At 43.6% G+C, this 25,000-nt stretch overlaps 1 protein-coding gene across 3 annotated transcripts in view; it reads right to left on the minus strand.

Moving 5' to 3' along the window:
• The window catches only part of LOC127004570 (proteoglycan Cow-like), a 166,863-nt gene that overhangs the window by 79,095 nt on the left and 62,768 nt on the right, over nt 1-25,000 (minus strand). For all 3 annotated transcript variants that reach the window (XM_050872420.1, XM_050872419.1, XM_050872418.1), the window contains exon 3: nt 14,577-14,679. In XM_050872420.1, coding sequence (XP_050728377.1) covers nt 14,577-14,679 — 103 coding nt within the window. The remainder of the gene's footprint in view (nt 1-14,576; nt 14,680-25,000) is intronic.

The following is a 25,000-nucleotide window of genomic DNA, read 5'->3' on the forward strand; positions in this document are numbered from 1 at the left end:
AATGGATAATGATGTTAATGATGATGATGATGATGATGATGATGACATGATGATGATGATGATTAATATGATGACCAAAAACGTATGAAAAAAAAGCTAAACGTTCGAATATTTGGATTTTTCAGTGTCAAAAAAAGAAAATTGTATACCAAATTCTTCTTCTTCTTCTTCTTCTTCTCTTTCATCTTTTTCTCCTTTTTTATTTACTTCTTTTTCTTCTTCTTCTTCTCCTCCTCCTGCCTTCCTAAAACACCTGGAATTTTATTTATTCATGCAAAAATATGTTGTACTCCATGGTGCCTCTTCATCCTCTCCCTCTTCTCCTTTCTCCTCTTTTCTTTTTCCATATTCTCCTCCTCCAAATTCTTACATCTCTCCCGGTTCTTACTCTTTCTTCTCTATCTCTATCTCCATTTTCTCCGCTTCTTTCTTCTCCTACTTATTCTCCGCCTCGTTGTCCTTTTCCTCCTCCTCCTGTTTCCTTTCTTCTCCTACTTATTCTCCACCTCGTTGTCCTTTTCCTCCTCCTCCTCTGTTTCTTTTCTTCTACTTATTTTCCACCTCGTTGTCCTTTTCCTCCTCCTCCTGTCTCCTCCTCCAATTTTTTTTTTCATTTCTTCCGCTGTTTGCATCTCTTCCTCCTCTTTCTCCAGCTCCTCTTTCCACTACTCGTTCTCCATCTCCTCCTCCTCCTCCTCCTCCTCCTCCTCCGTGAAACACTGGCTTTCCAATTTACGTTTTGTGTTGGACAGAACCGAAGTTTGTTTCTTTTCCTTCTTTTCTTCTTCTTTTTCTTCTGTTTCTTCTACTGTTTCTTCTTCTGCTTCTTCTTCTGTTTCTTCTTCTTCGTCTTCTTCTTCTTCTTCTTATTATTATTACTATTACTATTATTATTATTATTTTCCGTTACAAAGAAAACGTAAGGAAAGTTAGTAGGAAGAAACAAACACACAAAAACAAGACAGAGGAGGGAGGGAGAGAGGAGGGGAGAGGAAGAGGAGGGAGGGAACAGTGAGAGAAAAGTGACGGAGGAGGAGAGGAGGGGAGATAAGGAGGGAGAGGAGGAGCAAGAAAAATATGGGGACGGAGGGAAGGAGGGAGGAAGGGAGGGAAATATAGGGAAGGGAAAATAGAGAGGACAGAGGGAGGGAGGGAGGGAGAGATAAGTAAGGAAGAGGAAAAAGTGGAGGGAAAATGATAGGAAAGAGAGAGGGTAGATATAGATTCGAAGATAGATTGAGTGTTAAATGTTCAATGCGTTGGAAATAATCATTGAACATTAGATTCTGATACTGCAAAGAAAATATATAAATGGAAAATGACATCAGAAGGTTATCCGTGAAAGCAATTAAGACTCATTCACTCACTATGACGTTGTGAATAAGTGCATATCGAGGATTATTATTGAAGCTAACATCAACGGCAAACGGCATAAAGAAATAGGAAAGGAGGAAAAGAGGTATAAAGAAGGAAGAAAGGAAGGAGGAAAGGAAGAAAGGGAATAAAAGAAGGAGAGAAAGGAGGAAGAAGGGGAAGGGAGAAGGCGAGAAAAGGAAGAAAGGGAAGAAGGGAGAGAAGGGAGGGAGGAGGAAGTGGGAAGGAAGGAAGAAAGGAAGGAGGAAAGGAAGGAAAGAAGGATGGGAAAGAATGAAAGGAAGGAAGAAGAGGAGAAATGAAAGGAAGGGATTAAGGAAGGGAAGGAAGAAGAGAGAGAGAGAGAGAGAGAGTCCATCGTAAAGAAATGAAATATATCTTAATGCTTATCTTTATTCCTTTGTTTTCCTTCGCGATTCTCTCTTCCCCCTTCCTCCCATCCTCCCCCTCTTCCTCTTCCTCTCCTCTCCTTCCTTCCTTCCTTCCTTTCATTTCTCCTTTCTTCCTTTCTTTCTTTCCTGCCTTTCCTCTTTCCTTTCTTCCTTCTTCCCCCTTCCTCATTTCCCTCCCTTCCTCCCTTCTCTCTCTTCTTCCTTTTCGTTTTTTTCTCCCCTTCTCCTTCCCCCTTCTTCCTCCTTACTTTCCTTCTTCTTCCCTTTCTTCCCTCTTTCCTTCCACACTATCGTTCTCCCTTTAGCTCTTTTTTTCCATTTCCTTCCTCCTATTCTTTTTTTTCCCTCCTTCTCTTCTTCTCTCTCCTTTTATCTTTCTTTCCCTCCATTTCCCTTCTTTAATCCCTTCCTCTTCATCTCTCCTTCTCCACACACTTTACTCCTTACTTCTCTTTCTCTGTTTTTATTCTTTCTTCTTTCTCTTCTTCCTTCGTTCTGTTCCTTCATTTCGTTCTCCTTATTTCCATCTTTATTATTATTATAATTGTTATTATTCTACTTTCCTGTTCGTGTCCTGTCTAATGTTTCTGTTACTGACATTGTTATTATTATTATTATTATTGTTATTATTATTATTATTATTATTATTATTATTATTATTATTATTATTATTATTACTATATCGTGCTTGGTTCTTTCCTTCCATTTATTATTATTTTTTCTTATTCCTTCCCCGGGCAGCGAAAGGGAAGGCAAAGAAAGAAGAAGGAAGAAGGAGAAGGAAGGAAGAGAAGGAAAAGGAGAGAGGCGGAAAAGGAAAAGCAAGTGGAAAAGAAGGAGGAATAGAAAGGAAAAGGAGATGAAAAAGGAATACATTTAGGAAGAGGAGGAGGAGGAGGAGGAGGAGGGAAAAGAGAATGAAAAGAGAGGAGGAAGATGGGAAACTGGAAGACAAAGAAGCAGGAAAGGAAGAACTGAAGAAATGGAGGGAGATGAGGAGAGAAAAAAGAGATAGGGAAGAAAGGACGAAGAGAGGAAGAAGAAAACGAGAAAAGGGAAGGAAAAAGAAGAGGAAAGGGAGGGAGGAGGAAAGAAGAAACGAAGGCAGAACAAAATACCAGAGAGAGAGAGAGAGAGAGAGGGGGGGGAAATAGCTCCAAAATATTCGGTCTTCTGATTTACTCGAAAAATTCTGCATTTGTGGCCCACCCGAAAACATTTTGGCTCGAGAGAGAGAGAGAGAGAGAGAGAGAGAGAGAATAATAGTAATAGTTTTCTTCCTTCCTTCATTTTATTTCTGCTTCTGTCTCTTCTCTTTCACCTCCTCCTCCTCCTCCTCTTCCATCTTCGTTTCCTCCTCCTGCTCCTCCTCCTCCTCCTCCATCTTCGTTTCCTCCTCCTCCTCCTTCACCTCTTCCTCTTCTTCCAAAAAAAGCAATTTTATTTCTCTTTCACCACACATCTTTCCTCCCTCCTCCTCCTTCTCCTCCTCCTCCTCTTCATTCTTCGTCTCCTCCTCTTCCTTCTTCGCTTCTTCATCGTCATCATTTCTCTCCTCCTTTTCCTCCTTTATCTCCCAACTTCTCCTCTTTGTCCACCTCATCACAACTATCTTTTTTTTCCTTTCTTCATTCTTTATCGCTTTCTCATCTTTTTCTTCTTCATCTTTTTCTTCCCCCTCCTCCTCCTCCTCCTCCTCTTCTTCCTCTTCCTCCCGACCCATTACCTCCTCTGGTTGGAACGAAGAACTCTCATAGAAGTTCGGAAGATAAAAACTCCTCCTCCTCCTCCTCCTCCTCCTCCTCCTCCTCCATTCTTCATCCCAAGACATTCCTCCTTCCCAAACTGACGGACTCCATCACATCTACCTTTTGCGTGTGTGTGTGTGTGTGTGTGTGTGTGTGTGTGTGTGTGTGTGTGTGTGTGTGTGTGTGTGTGTGTATTTCTGGTTCTTAATTTGATGATAACGATGAGCAGGAGGAAGAAGGAAGAAGGTGGGAGTATAAAAAGTAATAATAATAATAATAATAATAATAATAATAATAATAATAATAATAATAATAATAATAATACTACACTAATACGCTAAGCCATTAAGCAACAAAAGGATGAAAAGACAAAACAGGATGGAAAAAAAGCAGAGGAAATAAAAAAGAAAGGGAATGAGAAGAAAGGGGAGGGAAGGGGAGAAAAGAGAGAGGGGAGGGAGGAAAGGGAGGAAAGGGGAAGAAAGGATAGGGAAGGGGAGATAAGAGAAAGAAAAGGGAGGGAAAGGAAGGAAAGCGAAAGAAAGGAGAGGAAACAGAGAAGAGAACCTGCAATACCACTATCAATTCAACAACAACTACTACTACTACTACTACCTCTACTCTCTCATTCCCTCTATAGCAATGCACAGTCCGCCCCTCTCTCTCTCTCTCTCTCTCTCTCTCTCTCTCTCTCTCTCTCTCTCTCTCTCTCTCTCTCTCTCTCTCTCTCTCTCTCTCTCTCTCTCTCTCTCTCTCTCTCTCTCTCTCTCTCTCTCTCTCTGCTGGATCAAGGGCCGAGGGAACGCTTTACTCTCTCTCTCTCTCTCTCTCTCTCTCTCTCTCTCTCTCTCTCTCTCTCTCTCTCTCTCTCTCTGTGATTTAGGCGCATAACGGGGTTCTAACCAAGGCCGGAGTCGCGTCAAAGAGAATTTAGAGGCAAAAATGGCGGAGGGGAGAGAGAGAGAGAGAGAGAGAGAGATGAAGTCAAAAGGAAGCGAATGGGGAAGAGAAGAAGATAAAGGATTAAGTGATAAGGGAAAGATTATGGTTAGGAGGAGGAGGAGGAGGAGGAGGAGGAGGAGGAGGAGACTTTTAACCCTTACCTCTTCCACAATCTTTTCCTCCCATTCTATTGATTGTTCTCTCTCTCTCTCTCTCTCTCTCTCTCTCTCTCTCTCTCTCTCTCTCTCTCTCTCTCTCTCTCTCTCTCCCAATAAAGACAGAAAGAAAGAAAATATTGAAGTATAAAAAAAAAAACGAGAGAGAGAGAGAGAGAGAAATGATTACAGTCGTTCACATCGGAATGGCTTCGGCTTCTCCTTCATTCTCTTTTTCTTTTATTTCTTTTTTTCTTTTTGTATTTCCGTTCAAGAATCTATTTCATCTGATTCTCTCTCTCTCTCTCTCTCTCTCTCTCTCTCTCTCTCTCTCTCTCTCTCTCTCTCTCTCTCTCTCTCTCTTCCCATTCTCTCTTCTTTGTTTCTCACTGTGTCTCTCTTTCTCTCCCTCTTCCTCTCTTCCATCTCCCTTTTCTCCTCTCATATTCTCCCATTTTTTAGTCCTCTCCCTTTTCTTCTAATTTCTCCCTTTTTTCCTCTTTTTATCGTCTTCCTTGTCTATCCCTATCCTCATTTTGCATCTAATTCTATCTCCTTCCATTCTCTTCCCTGTACATTCTTTTCCTACACTTTTCTATCACCATCACCTCCTCCTTCTCCTCCTCTTCCTCTTATCAGCACATCAGTATGCAAATTCCTCCCTCCACAACACTTCAGCATACTTCCCTTCACTTCCCTGCACGCTACGTCACCACAACACGTCCTAAACCTGTATTTATACGGCTCACAAACTGGTCTTTTTTTTCTTCCTCTTGCTTACGTCACTAGAATAATAAAGTGGTTTTCCCTTAATAAATAAAAATCTTAAGTGTTTTGTTTGGCGGCCTAACGAAGCGGTGGCGAAGTTTTTGTTTTATTTTATGAATTTTATTTTTTGTTTCATTTTAATTTTTCCATTTTTAGAGTAACGAAAGTATTTTATCTGCAAAAGAACAACAACAAAAAAATAGACAAAAAGAAATGAGGGAAGGAAGGAAGGAAGGAAGGAACGTAGAGAAAAGGAAAGGGAAGAAGACGAAAAGGAAGGTAGAAAAAAAGGAAGGAATACAATATGAGGAAGATGGGAAGGAAGGGGAAGAAGATTGGGAAGGAAGAGAGGAAGGAAGGGAGGGATGGAATATGAGGAAGATGAGAAGGAAGGGGATGAAGAAGAGAAAGGAAGGGGGAGAGGATGAGAAAGAAGAGACGGAAAATGAAGAAGAGGAAGAAAGAGAGGAAGGAAGGGATTGAATTGGAGGGAGGAGGAAGGGGAAGAGGATGAGGAAGGAGGGAAGGAAGGGGTAGAGGATGAGGAAGAAGGGACGGAAAATGAAGAAGAGGAGGAAGGAAGAAAGGAAGGAAAGGATTGAATTTGAGGAAGGAGGAAAGGAAGAAGAAGTGGATGGGGAAGGGGGGAAGGATAAGGGAAGGATGGGGAAGAGGAAGGAGGGAAGGAAGGGGAACAGGGGAAGGATAAGGAAAGGATGAGGATGAGGTAGGAGGGAAGGAAGTGGAAGAGGGGAAGGATAAGGGAAGGAAAGGGAAGAGGATGAGGAAGGAGGGAAGGAAGGGGAAGAGGATGAGGATAGGAAGGATGGGGAAGAGGAAGGAGGGAAGGAAGGGGAAAGGGAGAAGGATAAGGGAAAGAAAGGGAAGAGGAAGGAGGGAAGGAAGGGGAATGATAAGGGAAGGATGGGGAAGAGGAAGGCTGGAAGGAGGGAAGGAAGGGGAACAGGGGAAGGGAAAGGAAAGGAAGGGGTAGAGGATGAGGAAGGAGGGAAGGAGGGAAGCAGCAGGATGGGAGGGCTTGGTCTGACTTACACCGCTGAGTCGTGCACAAGGGAATGGCCTGGAGAGGGAGAGCTTGTGCTATGGCCGGAGCTGTGTTGAATCTCCCTTTACGCTTCCCTATTTCATCCGTCACAAAGGGTCAAAGGCCGCTGTGATCCTATTCTTTCCCTCTCAGATTGTCGTAATAACTTTTTTTTCTATTATTTCCATTTCATATTCTCGTTCTAACTTTATTTTTCTTATTCTAACTATTTTAACTATTCTATTCTAACTATTCTAATTCTTTTTATTCTAACTAATTTAACTATTATATCTATTGTACTCTATTCTAACTACTCAATTATATTCAAACTATTCTAACTTCTCCTATTCTAACTATTCAACTATTCTATTCTACTCTATTCTAACTTTTTTTCTTTTGTAACTATTATTTTCCTATTCACTCCTTTTCATAATGTCCCTTTAACTTTCTTTCCTTTTCATATTTTTCGTACTGTCTAACTTTTTTTTTCACATCAGAAGCCTCCTAAACTATCCTGCCCTTTTGTACTTCTAGGGGCTTTTCTAAATCCTCCTTCCTTCCTTCCTTCTTTATCTTTTTCCTCTACCAACTTTTCTTATTTTATCTACTACTTATGTTTCCTTTTTTTTCCTACTGTTTTAATCTGTAGTAATGTTCTCGTCTCTCACAGTCCTATATTTCTGGTTCTCTTCCTTCCTTCCTTACTTTCTTCCTTCTTTCCGTATCCTTCTCTAACATTTAATTCCATTTTTCCACATTTCTTCCTTCCTTCTTCTTTTTCTTATCCTTATTTCCTTCAGTCCTTCCTTCCTTCGCTTATCATTTTCTTATCCTGTTTTCCTTCCTTCCTCTTTTCCTTGTCCTTCTTTCCTTCGCTTATCATTTCCTTATCCTTCCTTCCTTCCTACCTTCCTTCCTTCCTTTTCTTTTCTTCCTCCATCAATCAAACCGTTTTTCATGTCATTAGTACACACACACACACACACACACACACACACACACACACACACACACACACACACACACACACACACACACACACACACACACACCTCCCTCCCACACACACACACACACACCTCCCTCCCACACACACAAACGCTTTTAATTAATCAGAAAAGACCTTTTTAAAACACAACTTATTCACTCATTCATTTCTTTACTTCAAAACCCCACCACGACCGCCTCTCTCTCTCTCTCTCTCTCTCTCTCTCTCTCTCTCTCTCTCTCTCTCTCTCTCTCTCTCTCTCTCTCTCTCTCTCTCTCCAGCCATTTATCGTCTCTCTCAAAACTTTATTGGCCACGAAACATATTCCCGTAACGCATTTATGGATCTTAAAACTTGTGTGAGGTGATTTGAGGTCAGGTGGGGTTGAGGAGAGGTGAGGCGAGAAGAGGAGAAGAGAAGAGGAGAGGAGAGGAGAGAAGAGATGGAAAGTAAGGTTAGCTAGTGTAAGTTAGTGTAGTAGTGAAGTAGTGAGGTAGTGAAGAGATTTATGAGGAGGAGAGGAGAGGAGAGGAGAGGAGAGGAGAGGGGAAAAGAAGAAATGGAAGGTAAAGGAAGTTCTTGTTGTAGTGATATAGTGAACTATGAAGAGAAGAGAAGGGGTGAGAAAAGAAGAGGACACGAAAGAAAGCAAGACAAGAGAATAGAAAAGAGAAGAGGAAAGGAGAGGAGAGGAAAGAAGAGGAGAAGATATAAAGTGAGGTATGGTCTTGTTATCTGTCTGTCTATCTATCTGTCTCTCTCTCTCTCTCTCTCTCTCTCTCTCTCTCTCTCTCTCTCTCTCTCTCTCTCGCAGGTCGTCGAGAAATTCAGGACGCAGAGAATTTCCAAAGCGGTGACTCATGCTAATGGAACACACACACACGCACACACACACACACACACACACACACACACACACACACACTGGTTCGATGTATGTAAATTTTATTCTAATATACAGGGTTCATTTTAGCATGTGTGTGTGTGTGTGTGTGTGTGTGTGTGTGTGTGTGTGTGTGTGTGTGTGTGTGTGTGTGTGTGTGTGTGTGGGTGGGGGGGGGGGGGCGCGCCTCGAACTCTTCCTAACACCCAATCCATACAAGTGTTGAAAAGTGATGAGGCAAGGATACAGCCCTGCCTCACTCCTGCGTTCACAAGAAACTATATATGCCTCCCTAAACCCACCACAAACCCACCCCAACCCCACCCCCAAACCATTCCTGACCCCGACCCCAACCCCACCCCAATTCCACGTCACTCAGTCCCAGATTACAGACAGGAATCCCAGTAAGTCGCAAGAAATCCCAGAGTCCTTCCTGATCCACTGACTCTAACGCGCTCTTAGGATCAACATAGACAGCAAGCATCCTCTGTTGAAATTCGAGCTTATGGCCGGGAATTTCTAGTGCGAGACGCCGGGAGTAATGTTTTCTTTGTGTAACTCGAAGGCGAGACCCCACCTGGAATATGCAGTGCAGTTATGGTCCCCTAATTACTAGAGGGACATTGAATTACTGGAAAGAGAAGATGGACACACAATTTCCACCCCCTGATGTTGGAAAAAGACAACTCATGAACGAACTTGCCATCTGTTGCCTGTCTTTCCATGCTTACTCCTGCTCCTCCTCCTCCTCCTCCTCCTTCTCCCACTCATCACGGCCCTGGACTGAAATTGGAGCACCAGACGTCCCAACAAGACTGGACGAGACAGGTGTGGAGGAGGAGGAGGAGGAGGGAGGTAGGGAAGAGGAGAGAGAGGGTAAGTGGAAGAAAGAAAAACGGGAGGGATGGAAGAGGTGAGAGGGTACAAGAGGGAGGGGGAGAGGAGAGAAGGAAAAGGAGAGATGGAAGGGGGGAAGGGGAGGTGAAAGGAAGAGAAAGGGAAGGGGAAAGAGAGAGAGGAACTTAGGAAGAGGAGGAGATGAAGACAGATAGAAAAGGAGAGAAAAATGGATAGAAGGGGAAGGGAAAAGGGAGGGAGGAAGAGGAGGAGAGGAAGACAGAGAGGAAGGGAGAGAAAAATGGATTAAATGAAAGGGAGAAGGATGGAAAGGGAAAGGAAAAGGAAACGGAGGAAGAAGAAAACACAAGAGAAATAAAGGGAGTGAAAAGTGAAAGTGACGAGATAGGAAGGGAGGTAAAATGTAGGAGGAAAGAGAGGGAAGAAAATGGAAAGAGGAAGGGAGAAGGAGAGGAAGAGATAAGGAGAATGGAGCAGAGGGGAAAGAAGAGGGAAAAGAGGGGAAAGAACGGGAGGGGGATAAAAGGGAGGGGAAAGGTAAGGGGGATGAAAGGGAGAGGGGGAAGAGAAGAGGGGAGGAGGAGGAGGAGGAGGAGGGAGAGGAAAATATTACCTCGTATATATTTCCTGTGCGGCAATACAGACCCCTCTCTCCCTCTCTCTCTCTCTCTCTCTCTCTCTCTCTAATGATGATAGTGATGATGATTAATGACTTTTCTTGTTTTCCTTTGTATTTATCATTTCCTCCTCCTCCTCCTCCTCCTCCTCTTCTTCCTCTTCCTCCTCCTCCTCCTCCTCCTCTTCCTCCACCCTTTTGCATTCTTCTTCCTCCATCTTTCTTCTTCTCATTCATCATCAGTTTTTCCTACTCCTCCTCTTATTCTTATTCTTCTTCTTCTTTTTCCCCCTCCTCCTCCTCCTTTATATCTGTCACCTACTCAGGGTTCTTTTTCCTACATTAACTTTTTCCTCTCTCTCTCTCTCTCTCTCTCTCTCTCTCTCTCTCTCTCTCTCTCTCTCTCTCTCTCTCTCTCTCTCTCCATCATTTACATTAGCATGATTTCTCCATTTCTGCTCCATGTCTTCTTCTTCTCCTCCTCCTCTTCCTCCTCCTTCTTCTTTTTCCTCTATTTTCAAACTTCTTACTCATCATTGCACGCATTACCTAACTCGTTTTTCTCCTCCTCTTTTTTTCTTTTTCTTCCCCTCCTCCTCCTCCTCCTCCTCTTCCTCCTCCTCCCCCTCCTCCTCCTCATTATCATAACCATCATCATATTTTCTTCTTTCTCTTCCCATTTATTCCCGACGTGTTTATTTCTCTCTTTCTTTGTCTTCCCTTCTTTATACCCTCGTTTCCTCTCTCTCTCTCTCTCTCTCTCTCTCTCTCTCTCTCTCTCTCTCTCTCTCTCTCTTTTTTTAGAGAGAGAGAGAGAGAGAGGACGTGCCAATAATCCGAGTTGGAAGAAATTGGTGTTTTGATCATCCAAGGGAGGCAATTCTCTCTCTCTCTCTCTCTCTCTCTCTCTCTCTCTCTCTCTCTCTCTCTCTCTCTCTCTCTCAGGAAATATAATGGATGAGGTGCTTCTTCTTTCTCACAGCTGCTCCCGCCACGCACGCACACACACACACACACACACACACACGCACACACACATGGGAATAACTTTGGTTCAGGTTCTTGGTGTCGCTTTGTGTGTGTGTGTGTGTGTGTGTGTGTGCGCGTGTGCGAGAGAGAGAGAGAGAGAGAGAGAGAGAGAGAGAGAGAGACTAAGGCAGATCCACTTCGTTCGGACTAATTAAAGTGGAAGAAGAAGACGAAGACGAAGAAGAAGAAGAAGATGAAGGAGAAGAAGAATAGATGATGATGCATGGAAGGAGATAAATGAGTCAGTGGAAAGGTAGAGGTAACAACGAGAAGGGAAGGGAAAGAAAACAATGATAAACAAAGGGGAAGGAAAAGAAGGAAAAAGAAATAAAGGAAGGGAAAGAAAGAGAAGGAAAAGAAGAGAATAGAATGGAATAGAAGGACAGGAAAAAAAAAGATGGGAAAAAGAAAGGGGAGATAGCATGTGATACGAATATGATAATACAAAAACTAAGATTAGAAAAGGAAAGGAAAGGGAAGCAAGGGAAGGGAAGGAATAGGGAAAGAAGGAAAGGAAGGAAAGGAAAGAAAGGGAAAGAAAGGGAAAGTATGGGCATGGGAAGGGAAGGGAAGAAAAGGAAAGGGAACGAAAGGGAAGGAAGAAGAAAAGGCGAGGCTAGGGAAGGGAAGGGAAGGGAAGGGAAGGGAAGGGAAGGGAAGGGAAGGGAAGGGAAGGGTAAGGGAAGGGAAGCCATTTGCCTCCATAATTCAATATTTTCTCCCTTCAAGAAACATTTTTTCCCTCCATTTCATTCTCCTTCTCCTACTTTCCTTCCTTCCTTCCCTCCCTCCCTCCCTCCCTCTCTCACTCACTCACTCACTCACTCACTCACTCACTCTCTCTCTCCCTCAATTAATCGGCCGTTCCGTCCATTTCCTTCTCTTTCCTTCTTCAGTAATTGAATTTCCTCCCCCTTCCTTACTCTCTCTCTCTCTCTCTCTCTCTCTCTCTCTCTCTCTCTCTCTCTCTCAAAAAACTTCTTACTCCTCTTTTGTCCTCTCTTCTTTCTCTTTTCTTCCCTCCCAACCTTTACTACATTTCCTCCTTTCCCATTCTTCCTTTTTTTTTCTTTCTTCCTTCCTTCCTTCCCTCCTTCCTTTCCCATTCCTCCCTTAAAATTTTTCTTCCATGTCTTCTCCATTCCCTTCTCTCCCTTCCTCCTTTCCTTCCCAGTCCTCCCTTAATTTCTTTCTTCCATCTCTTCTTCCTTCCTTCCTTCATTCATTCATTCATTTCTTTCATTTGTTTTCTTAAAATCTTTTCATCTTTTCCTCCCTTCCACCTCTCGTGTTTTCATAGCAAATACACGATTTCTCTCTCTCTCTCTCTCTCTCTCTCTCTCTCTCTCTCTCTCTCTCTCTCTCTTTTGTTACTCCCCTTTACTTTCTCTTCATCTGCTTATTCTTATTATTCTTCTCCTCTTCCTCTTCCTTTCCCCTTTTCCTCTTTCCTTCCTTCCATCATTCCTTTCTCTTCCTCCTTCAATTTCCTTCCTATTCCTTTCCTTTCTGGGTGATTCCTCCTTCCTATTCCTCCTTTCTTCTTTCTCTTCAGCTTCCTCCCTCTTCTTCTTCTTCCTCTATTCTCCCTCTTTAGTTTCCTTCCATTTCCTCTTCCTCTTCCCTTTCTACTTCTTGTTTTTATTCCTTCCTCTCCTCCACCTCTTCCTCTTACTCCTCCTCCTCCTTTCCTCCCTCACTTTAAAGTCACATTACGGGAAATATTTTGGCTCAAGTGATCGTTTCTGTCACCAATTTAAGCGAAAGAGAAATCTCGACTCTCTCTCTCTCTCTCTCTCTCTCTCTCTCTCTCTCTCTCTCTCTCTCTCTCTCTCTCTCTCTCTCTCTCTCTCTCTCCTGCAAGTGACAGCCTTGAGTGTTTATGAGAGAAGAAGACAAAAGGAGCCTCATCTCTCTCTCTCTCTCTCTCTCTCTCTCTCTCTCTCTCTCTCTCTCTCTCTCTCTATTGATCAGTTTTGGTCAAGACGGACAACTGGAAAGGTCATCTGAGGAGACCGTGTGTGTGTGTGTGTGTGTGTGTGTGTGTGTGTGACCTTCACCTGACCGTGGTGGTGGTGGTGGTGGTGGAGGTGGTGGGGACGAAAGTGGTAGTCTGTCTGTCTCTCTGTCTGTCTGTCTGTCTGTCATTCCTTTTTCTTCTTCTTCTTCTTCTTCTTCTTCTTCTCCTCCTCTTTCCTCTTCTCATTTTTCATTCTTTTTTGTCTTTTTCGTTTTCTTCTTCTTCCTCTTCTTGTTTTTTTCTTCTTCGTTTTCTTCCTCTTCTTCTTTTTCCTCTTCATCTTCTTTTCGCTCTTCTTTTTCTTCCTTTTCATCTTTTTCATTTTCTTTTTTTTCCTCCTCCTCCCCCCCTGTGTCCGTCAGAGTGGCTGGTACAGGTGAGCTCCACTAATTGGCACAGGTGAAGGACTGGCGTGATCCCTGGGACGCTGCTCTGCCACTACCTGCCCGCCAGTCACCAGTCAGTCAGCCAGTCAGTCAATTATCCACTCAGTCAGTTAGTATTCGGTTCTCCAGTTAGAGATAGGCAGTCCGTTAATCAGTTATCCGGTTAGTCAGTCAGTCAGTCAGACACTCAGTCATCTAGTTAGTCGGTTACCCAGCTAGTCAGGCAGTCAATCAGTCAATTAAGCAACTAGTGAGTAAGTCAGGTTGGTCAGTCAGGATGATACTCAGTAAGTCAGTTATGCAATCAGTCAGTTAACGAGACAGTCACTTGGTTGGTCAATCAGTCAGGAAGATAGTCAGTCAGTAAGTTAGGCAATCAGTCAGTCAGTCAGTCAGTCAGTTGATCACATACTCCGTTCACGTACTCACTCACTCACTCACAAAATCACTCGTTTCACATTTATAGATTCATTCGTGTGTGTGTGTGTGTGTGTGTGTGTGTGTGTGTGTGTGTGTGTGTCAATAGATGGTATCATATCCCCCATCGTCGTCTCTCTGTGCAGCGGGAATCACACACACATCCAATCACATTCAAAAACTTTTCTTCGATTCGTTGCTTCTCTTTTTGAAAATCTTTTGAGCGACACACTTGACTCGTCCATTCACTCAATTTGTGTCCGACCTTTCTATATAACTGGGGTATTTCTTTCAGTGCATTTTGTTTTTCGTTCTTTCAGCTATCTATTGCGCGTGTGTTTTACTGCGAAAGGTCAGTCTACGTCGCTTAGTTTCTCTTATTCTGTTAAAAGTAAAAAATGTCTAAGTACCCGCAGCCATGGATACAAGTTAGGTTGATCTGTCTTTCTTTCTTTCTTTCTATCTTTCTTGTTTACTTTTTCTTCTTGCTTTTCATCCATTTCTCTTCCTTGTTCCCTTTCTCTCTCCCTCTCTCTCCTCGTCCTCTTTCATCCCCTCCACTTCTTTCATTTTATCCGTCCTTCATTTTTCTCCATTTCTCCGTTTATCCCTTCTTCTTCCGCTATCCTTGTCTCCTTTCCTCCTTAAATCCCTTCTTCCCTCTCATCTCTTTTCCCCTTTCATCACTTTCTTTTTCCTTTTCGTTATTACCTTTTCTTTTTCTTTCCTTGTTTCCTTTCATCCTTTCTTCCCTCCATCCCTTTCTTCCTCCTATCTTGCTTCCTACCATCCCTTTCTTTGTCTTTGTATCCCTTCTGTCCTTGCTTCCATTCACCCCTCCCTCCTTCCTTTACTTTTCCCTCCATGGTTATCTCATTTCTTTCCTACCTTCCCCGTCCCAGCCTTCCCATCACCCATACCTCCCTGACGTGTACTCCCATCACTCGGTACTCACCCGTTGCTCGTCACCTCGGCTTTGTTCACGCAGACAGCGGTGAAGCGGTCCTGCAGGAGACACACCTCCCGCCGACCGCAGCGCAGCAAGCCACACAGCGCGTCTGTAACACAGCAACACACAAAAGTCAGGTTAGTTCACAGCTTATTCCTCCTCCTCCACGTCCTACTGCGCCTCTTCTTATTTCTCCTCCTTCTCCTTCTCGTTCTCCTTCTCCTTCTCAGTCAGACAGTCACCTATACTATACCTATACAGTCAGTCCTATACTTTCATTTCTTCTTTTTGTCTTCTTCTTCCTCCTCTTTCTCCTCCACTTCCACTCTTGACTGAGCATGGAAAACCGTCACGAAAACACACAAACAAGCAAACATACAAGCAATTATTTTTTTCCAGGTAATGAAATCGGATACACTTTGTCCGTAGAGTTTTTTTGGTTGATTTTTTCTTCCTTCTTTTCTCCTCCCACACATTGACATACATACATGACTTTTCTACCTCTCAGTTGAACCCGTTTAAACCTTTCCTGTACCTCCTCTTTCTCTTTCTTTTTCTCTTCCTTTTCCTCGTGTTTCTCTTACTCATCTTATTCCTCCTCGTCTTTCTTTCTTCTCTTTCTCCTCTTTCTCTTCCTCGTCTTACTACTCCTCGTCTCCACACTAGCGACCTCGAATATCTACCTACACACCTGCCAGCATCCCTTAGTTTACCAACACCTGTCACTGCACACCTGTTGCCCTTACGTACACAGCTGTCTCTTCTCTTAAAACATACATAACACTGCACCACACACCTGTGCACTTCGTATCTTCATCCACATACACATCTGCATCTTCTATACGTCTTGCACATGTTACCCCCAAACCTGTTATCTCATACCTCAACCTAGGGACACACAACTGCTGGTCCTTCATACCTGTCACAACCACATATTAACACACATCCTACCTCAAACCTCACACTTCTACTCCCACACATCTTCAGCCCCTACACAAAAACAACTGTCACTCCCCCACCCTACCCACATCTGTTATCTTATACCCCCTCGAACATATCTGCCAGTACCACACACCTGTCATACTACCCCTCCCAAACACACCTCTGCTACCTCATACCTCCACAAACACAACTGTCAGAGCCCTAAACATGTCATTACCTCATATTTCCTCTCACACACATACTTACACACTGCAAGCATAACATATCTGTCACACAACCTCCCCCCAACACACACACACACACACACACTACCACATACCTTCACACACACATATACAATCACCCCACACCTGTTAACAAATACATTCACCCACACAACTGCCAGAATTCCACCTTTGTCCCCACCCAACACATATATATAAATACACATCAGTTACGTCATACCTTACCTACAACCACACACACACCTCCACACCTGCCAGCACCCCCCACCTGTCAACCCTTCCCCTCCATCCCCGCCACATACATACATCTGTTACCTCATTCTTCCACCCCTACACACCCGCCTACAAGTTCCATTCCTGGCCGGCCCGAGAACAGACGTTAATTAACAAATCTATTACTGGACCCGACGTGTTTTTCACCTGCGAGCTGTAGGTTCGTGAGTCGCCGCCTCCGCCCACTCACCTGTGATTTGATACTACTGCTACTGCTACTACTACTACTACTACTATTTTTTTTACATCAAAGGATACGGCTCAAGGGCAACAAAAAGGGTACATTTTTTTTACATCAAAGGATACTATTACTACTACTACTTCTACTACTTCTACTACTACTACTACTACTACTATTACTACATTTCTTCTTTCCCCTTTCCTCCTCTTTTTGTTCCTCCTCCTCCTCCTCCTCCTCCTCTTCTCAAATGTCCTCTAAAACAAATCGGGAAAAATATGAAGTGGCAACTGTACCTACTCGATTTGAGAGAGAGAGAGAGAGAGAGAGAGAGAGAGAGAGAGAGAGAGAGAGAGAGAGAGAGAGTGTATTTGTACCCTTCGACATTTAAGGACCGACTGGAAATAAAGAAAAAAAAAGAGTTGCGCGTGGAATTGGATCGTGTGTCAAGTGGAATTCAAACGAACAAATAAACAAACAAACAAAATCTAGAAATATCGGAGGATTTTTTTTGCTGTTAATTTGCTGTTTGTTTGTTGATTGTTGTAGTGGCGGTGGTGCTCTCTCTCTCTCTCTCTCTCTCTCTCTCTCTCTCTCTCTCTCTCTCTCTCTCTCTCTCTCTCAGCCGTTTCTTTTACTTTTCTTTCTGTTGCCAATTTTAACCATCCATTTTTAGCTTTATTCATATTTGTTCAGGATTCAATTTCCCTTTCTATCATATATTCTCTCTCTCTCTCTCTCTCTCTCTCTCTCTCTCTCTCTCTCTCTCTCTCTCTCTCTCTCTCTCTCTAATCCTTCTTTTGTATTCCCTTGCCTAATGCCTCCCACACACACTCCAACACAATGCGAACGCCCCCTCTCTCCGCTTTTCCATCCCTTTTATCTCATTCCACTGCCCACAAGTGCCTTCACACACACACACACACACACACACACACACACACACACACACACACACACACACACACACACACACACAGACACAACACCAGCCCATTCCCTCACCACCACCGCCATTTCCATCCACCATTAGGCATCCATTAGATTAATCCTTCCTCCTCTGTGACCCTCCACGCTCCCATACAGCCCTCCTCCTCCTCCTCCTCGTCGTGCCTAAGGGCGTGTAAGGGCCAGGAGCTGCGGTCTTAGTGTGTTCCCCTTCTTCAGTAGTCGAGACCTGAAGGGCAAGAGGATAAGGGCAAGAGTTGGGCCTCTAGACTAGCTTGTGATGGGAAAGGGAAGAGGAGAAAGAAGAGGAGGGTAAGGAGGTTAGGGGTGTGGTGGGGAGGGGAGGGCAGAGGAGGTGGTGGTGGTGGTGGTGTTATGAAACCGGGTTAGGAGGAGGAGGAGGAGGAGGAGGAGGTAATGAGGGGATAGAGGGGATGTAAGAGTTTAAAGATCATGGAAAAGATAGGAGATGGAGGAGGAGGAGGAGGAGGACCTAATGAGGGATGTAGAGAGGAAAAAAGAGGACATGGTGGAAGAGTTTAAAGGTCCTGGAAAAAAAAAAGATGAAGGGAAAGGATGATAAAAAGGAGGAGGATGAAGAGGAGGAGGAGGAGGACGAGGACGAAGAGAAGTTAGTTAGAGGTCAGCAGGAGTACTAATAAAATGAAGCTGTAGATATATAAAAAAAAAAGATATTAGGAAAAATAACAAGCAACAACAAGAACAACAAGAAGAAAAAGTAAAAAAAAGAAGACAAAAGAAAAAAGAAGAAAACAGGACACAAGGAAAAATAACAACAGCAACAACAACAACACTAATGAGAAGCAGAAGACAAAAAAAAGAAGAAAGAAAAAAAAGAAGGAAGGACACAGGGCAACAACAACACGAGTAATCAGAAGCAGAAGAGGAAGAAGAAGAAGAAAAAGAAGACATAAAAAGAAGAAAGAAGAGAAGAAGAAAGGACACAGGGCAGGGTCAGATATTAACGAGTTCCCCCTCCTCGATCTCCTCCCCAGATCCCCAAGAACTGAAAGGTTATGGGGAAAGTTGTCCCGCGCCCTGCCAGTAATGGGGAGGAGGTGGGGAAGGTAGGGGGAAGGAGGGGACGTGAGGGGAACAGGTAGAGAAGGAGGAGAGGGAGAGGTGGAGAAGAAACAAGAGGGGAGGTAAAGTTGAAGGAATGGGATGTGGAAGGGGTGGGGAAGGAAGGGGAAAGAAGGGAATGAGGGGGAGAAGTGGAGGAGAAGGAATAGGGAATGTGGAAGAAGGTGGAGGAGGAGGATGGGGAAGATGAAGATAGGGAAGATGGAAGAGGAGAAGTGAGAGGTAGAGAAGAAGGTGAGGAAGAGGTGGGGAAGAGGGAAGAGGATGGATAGGAGGTGGAGGAGGAGGAAGGTGAGAGTTAAGGGAGAGGTGGAGAAGGGGAAGAAGGGAGAAGAAATGGAGAAATGGGAAGGAAAATGATAGGGAAGGGGAGAGAAATGGTGGGGAAGGAGGAGGAGGAGGAGGAGGAGGAGGATGGTGAAAGAGGAAAAAGGAGGAGCAGAAGCAAAAATAGTAGCTGAGATGAGGATGAGGATAGAAGAGGAGGAAAAGGAGGAAGGGGAGGAGGAAGAGGAGAAGAAGGGAGAGGAAGTGGAGGAGAGGGAAGAGAAAGAGAAGATGAAGGGCTTGTGAGAAGGAGGATGAAAACAAAGGAAGAAGTGAAAGAGGAAGAAGTGGAGGAGGAGGAGGAGAAGGAGGAGGAGGAGGAGGAGGAGGAGGAGGAGGAGGAGGAGGAGGAGGAGGAGGAGGAGGAGGAGGAGGAAAAGTTGGAAGATGGAAGATAATAGGAAGGTCATAGAGTAAAAGTTAGGTTATGAAGAAGAAGAAGAAGAAGAAGAAGAAGAAGAAGAAGAAAAATATGAAGGGTAACAAGAAAATTTGGAATGAAAAGGTAAGAAAAAGAAGCAAAATAAAGAAAAGTAGAAGAAAGGAAGAAGAAAAAGAAGAAAAAGGAGAAAACGAAGGAGAAGCAGAAGAAAAGAAAAATACTTGATCGCTTAGGAAAAGAAGAAAGAAGTTTTAGATCTTTATTTTCGCTTCAAGTTAATTGGAGAAGGAAGAGGAGGAGGAGGAGGAGGAGACGAAGGAGGAAGAAGAGGAGGAAGTGGTTGTTCTGGAAGAAAATTCGAGGAAGAGTAGGACAAGGAGGAAGGAGAGAGAAGAGGTTCAAGAGGAAGATGAGGAGGAGGAGGAGGAAGAGAAGAAAGAAGAGGAAGTAGACAAAAAATATGAAGAAAAAAGCAAAAAAATATAATGATGATGATAAAGCGAAAGAGGAGGAACAAAACGGAAGAAGAAGAAGAAGAAGAAATTATGAAAAAAAGAAGAGAGAGAGAGAGAGAGAGAGAGAGAGAGAGAGAGAGAGAGAGAGAGAGAGAGAGAGAGAGAGAGAGAGAGAGAGAGAGGAGGAGGGAAGTAAAGGGAGGTGACAGCTGCGGCATTGAGGAAGAGAAGGAAGGAAGGAAGGAAGGGAGGGAGAGAAGAAAGGAAGGAGAGAAGAGGAGGAGGACGAGGAGGAGGAGGAGGAGTATGCCCTCAGTTGTTATCAGATGTCAATACTCAGCTGAAACATAAGTGTCAATACCTCCTCCTCCTCCTCCTCCTCCTCCTCCTCCTCCTCCTCCCATACTCCATCTCCTCCTCTCAATTTTTATGCCTTTCCTCCTTTGTACTCCCCTCCTCTGCCGCCGTCTCTTCTTCCTCTTCCTCTTCCTCCTCCTCCTCCTCCTCTTACATCTCCTCCTCTCAATTTTTATGCCCTTCCCGCTTTGAACTTTCCTCCTTTTCCTACTTCTTCTTTTTCTTCTTCCTCCTCCTCCTCCTCCTCTTGAAAACCGGATGTGATCACAGACATAAAAAATAAAAAAAAAACGTCACCGATTCTCTCTCTCTCTCTCTCTCTCTCTCTCTCTCTCTCTCTCTCACACACACACACACACACACACACGGATATTGTATTTTAGCCTCTCTGTGTGATGGTTTGGTCTTTGTAAACAACTCTTCTTCTTCTTCTTCTTCATAACCTAGCTTTTCCTCTATGATCTTCCTATTATCTTTCACCTTCCAACTTTTCCTCCTCCTCCTCCTCCTCCTCCTTGTATACGGTATTGTTCCTGCGTTAACAAGCACCACCATCATTCATTATAAACAGATCTTCGCCTAAACACAAAAGTCAGTTCTCTTAATTAAAACATTTCGGCGCCTTAACACACACACACACATTTGACAAGGCTTTCGTGGTAGGCGTTTTGGGCATTTCCAGTGGTAGTTTCCTGGCCCTGATGGTAGATTGACCCCTCTGTTGTACCATGAACGTGAAAAACACACTCTTTAGAACCCGATTATTTTTTTTTCAGTAAAGGAAACAGCTCAAGGGCCAAAAACAGAAAACAATAATGGAAACAGCCCGCAAATCAGTGCTCCCATCAAAAAAAAGTTATGAGAAGTGGTCAAAACAGAGGTCAATTTCGGGTCACTTTCCTTTTTTGGGGCCTTTGAATGTCGATTATGTGAGAGGTGGATGCGTCTGAAAATACCAACTTTAGTCTTGTATATAAACTGTTTCTGGATTACCATTTACCGGCGTTTGTTATACAGTTTTTCGCTAAGAGATGGAGGTTCAAGTCACTAGCGGTCGTGTCCCTCAGATCAGATTCCTCCTGTACGACCCGAAGCGACTTCCCACGCGTGTTGTGTGAAGGGTTCCTATTTCTGGCTCAAAGCGTACGAGTTTAGACGTATCGCTGAGGAAGACAAAGAGGAAAGAGGAGGAGGAGGAGGAGGAAGAGGAGGAGAAAGAAGAAAGCAGGAGAATAAAGAGGAGGAGGAGGAGGAAGAGGAGAAGAAAGAAGAAAGCAGGAGAATAAAGAGGAGGAGGAGGAGGAAGAGGAGGAGGAGGAAGAAGAAAGAAGGAGAATAAGGAGGAGGAGGAGTTTTCATAAGAGAAGTGAATATTACAACAACAACAACAAAATCACCACCTCACAACCACCACAAACAACAACAACATAAACATAAACAACAAAATCACCACCATCACCACTACCACCAACAACAACAAAGAGACACTCAGCAATACGTAGAAGAGAAGAAAAGAAGGAAAAGTGGAAGAGGATAATTCGGGGTAAAGAAGAGAAGTTCCAGGAAAATCTAGTCTCCTCCTCTTCCTCTTCCTCTTCCTCCTCCTCTTCCTCTTCATCCTCCTTATACGTTGCAATGTTTTGGGTCACCTCTTTCTATGCTACACGTCCCTTCCTCCTCCTCCTCCTCCTCCTCTCAAAACTTTTCTTTCCCTTAAGGACTTCGAGTTTTCCCTCATTTGTTATTTTTATTCTCTCTCTCTCTCTCTCTCTCTCTTCTCCACATACCCAGATATTTTAATCCTCCTCCCACACACACACGCACGAACGCATGCACGAGAGAGAGAGAGAGAGAGAGAGAGAGAGAGAGAGAGAGAGAGAGAGAGAGAGAGAGAGAGAGAGAGAGAGAGAGAGAGAGAGACTTGTATGCAGAGGTAGTGGTGTGTGATGTCATTAAGAGTGGAATTAAAAGAGGAGGAGGAAGAGGAAGAGGAAGAGGAGGAGGAGAAATTAAGAAAGAAAGAGATGAAAAAATAATGGGCGAGCATCTCATCAAGAAATACCTCAATACCTATAACTGTCCTCCTCCTCCTCCTCCTCTTCCTCTTCCTCATCTTTTTTTATCCATTTCCTTATTTTCATGTGTCTGCGTATCTAAAAACAGTCTAAAATCGTAAACACACACACACACACACACACACACACACGCTGGCCAATTAGGAGACTCAGTCAACTCCCGTAATTGCCATCACTCGCTCAGTTAGTCGTCAGTCAGTCAGTCAGTCAGTCGGTCAATTGAGCGCCCTTTGAAACTACTGTCATGGTAACTCTTCACCTTTTTCATCTGTCAGTCAGTCAATAAGTCAGTCAGTCAGTCAATCAGTCAACCAGTCAGTCAGTCAGTCAATCAGTCAGTCAGTCAGTCAGTCAACCAGTCAGTCACTCAGTCAGTCAATCAGTCAGTCAGTCAACCAGTCAGTCAATCAGTCAGTCAGTCAACCAGTCAGTCAATCAGTCAGTCAGTCAATCAGTCAGTCAGTCAACCAGTCAGTCAACCAATTCATCAGTCAATCAGTCAGTCAGTCACCCAGTCAGTCAATCAGCCGGTCAGTAAACCAATAAAGCGCAGAAAAGTATGTAGTAAAGAGTTAAAAGAAGTTAGAAGCGGAGGAAGAGTAAAGACGAGTAAGCAATATAGAAAATAATAAAGAGGTATTAGCAATGGAGTGAAAATAGGAGTAAGAGGTCGGGAGGAAAAATGAGTAAAAAGTAAAAATTAAATCTCCGGTAAGTACCCACCAGATTTAATTAACTTGGTGATGTTAAAAGCATATATATGACTGCATTTTGCCCCCTGGTGAGCGAGAACACATCAGGAGAACGTATTGCAACAGAGCCTAAAAGAACGACGTGGCTGGAGCTGTTGCCATACTGTGATCATTGTTTTCTCAGAGCCATGGGAACGGACTTAAAATAGCACCCACACACCTCTCCACCCGAAATTGACCTCTCTTTTGGCCCCTTTTTGCTACTCTCTTTTATAGGAGCAGCGATTAGTGGGCATTTTTTCCTCACTTTTTATGCCCTTGAGCTGTTTCTTTTGCCGTTAAAAGAAAAGGATAACCAACGACCAAGTGACAAGGATAACAAGCAAACAGGTAACTAGGATAACAAGCAAGCACGTAACCAGGATAACCAACGAAGAGATAACAAGAAATACAAGAGATCAGATAACAAGGAAAGCTAACTACCAGGTAACGAGGATAACAATGGAACAGGTAACCAGGATAATTAATGAACATGTAAAAAGGAAAACCAACAAAAAGATGAAAAGAATAACCAACGAACAGGTAACAAGAAAAAAACTAAGCAAGGATAACAAGCGAACAGGTAACAAGAAAAAAAACTAAGCAAGGATAACAAGCGAACAGGTAACAAGAAAAAACTAAGCAAGGATAACAAGCGAACAGGTAACAAGGAAAAACTAAGCAAGGATAACAAGCGAACAGGTAACAAAGAAAACTAAGCAAGGACAACAAGCGAACAGGTAACAAGGAAAACTAAGCAAGGATAACAAGCGAACAGGTAACAAGAAAAAACTAAGCAAGGATAACAAGCGAACAGGTAACAAGGAAAACTAAGCAAGGATAACAAGCGAACAGGTAACAAGGAAAACTAAGCAAGGATAACAAGCGAACAGGTAACAAGGAAAACTAAGCAAGGATAACAAGCGAACAGGTAACAAGAAAAAAACTAAGCAAGGATAACAAGCGAACAGGTAACAAGAAAAAAACTAAGCAAGGATAACAAGCGAACAGGTAACAAGAAAAAAACTAAGCAAGGATAACAAGCGAACAGGTAACAAGAAAAAAACTAAGCAAGGATAACAAGCGAACAGGTAACAAGGAAAACTAAGCAAGGATAACAAGCGAACAGGTAACAAGGAAAACTAAGCAAGGATAACAAGCGAACAAGTAACAGATAACAAGGATAACTAACAAAAAGATAACAAAAATAACCAGCAAACACGTAAAAGATAACCAATTAACAGGTAACAAACATAACCTGTCCACAAAAGGCCCCCAACAAAGAAACAATGCGTGGGTAAGATGATCAAGCAGCCTCCTCTCCTGCCCTAATGAATCAAATATACACAAAACCGAGCAATTAAACATCAAAGCTAGTAGTCAGCGAGTAGAGTCAGCGAGTCAGCAAGTAGGGTTAGTGAGTAGAGTCAGAGGAGAGTTAGTGAGGAGAGTTAGTTAAGAGAGTCAGAGGAGAGTTAGCGAGTAGAGTCAGCGAGTAGAGTTAGCGAGTGAAGTCAGTAGGGAAAGTCAGCAAGGAGAGTCAGGGAGTAGAGTCAGCGAGAAGGGTTACCGAGTAGTCAGCGAGTAGAGTCAGAGAGGAGAGTTAGCGAGTAGAGTCAGCGAGTAGGGTTACCGATTAGAGTCAGCGAGTAGGGTTACCGAGTAGAGTCAGCGAGTAGAGTCAGAGAGGAGAGTTAGCGAGTAGGGTTACCGAGTAGAGTCAGCGAGTAGAGTTAGCGATTAGAGTCAGCTAGGAGAGTCAGCGAGTAGAGTCAGCAAGGAGAGTTGGCGAGTAGAGTCAGCAAGGAGAGTTGGCGAGTAGTCAGCGAGTAGAGTTAGCGAGTAGAGTCAGCGAGTAGAGTTAGCGAGTAGAATCAGAGAGTAGAGTTAGCGAGTAGAGTTAATGAGTAGAGTCAGCGAGCAGAGTCAGCAAGTAGAGTCAGAGAGTAGAGTCAGCGAGGAGAGTTAGCGAGGAAAGTTAGCGAATAGAATCAGCGAGGAAAGTTAGCGAGTAGAGTCAGCAAGTAGAGTCAGCGAGTAGAGTCAGCAAGTAGAGTCAGCGAGTAGAGTCAGCAAGTAGAGTCAGCAAAAACACACTCAGTCAATCATTCTGTCAGCTTTCATCACAGTCTTTCAGTCAGTCAGTCAATCAGTCAGTCAGTCAATAAGTTATCGATGGAAAGCTGTCAGTAAGTCAGTTTTGCTTGTCGTAAGCCACTCAAATAGCTAGTCAACACACACACACACACACACACACACACACACACACACACACACACACACACACACACACACACACACACACACACACACACACACACATAGTTATGGATGTTATTCCCCTTTTAAAATTGCCTGCCACAGAGAGAGAGAGAGAGAGAGAGAGAGAGAGAGAGAGAGAGAGAGAGAGAGAGAGAGAGAGAGAGAGAGAGAG

This window comes from Eriocheir sinensis, chromosome 28 (assembly GCF_024679095.1).
Source record: "Eriocheir sinensis breed Jianghai 21 chromosome 28, ASM2467909v1, whole genome shotgun sequence".
Classification (NCBI taxonomy): domain Eukaryota; kingdom Metazoa; phylum Arthropoda; class Malacostraca; order Decapoda; family Varunidae; genus Eriocheir; species Eriocheir sinensis.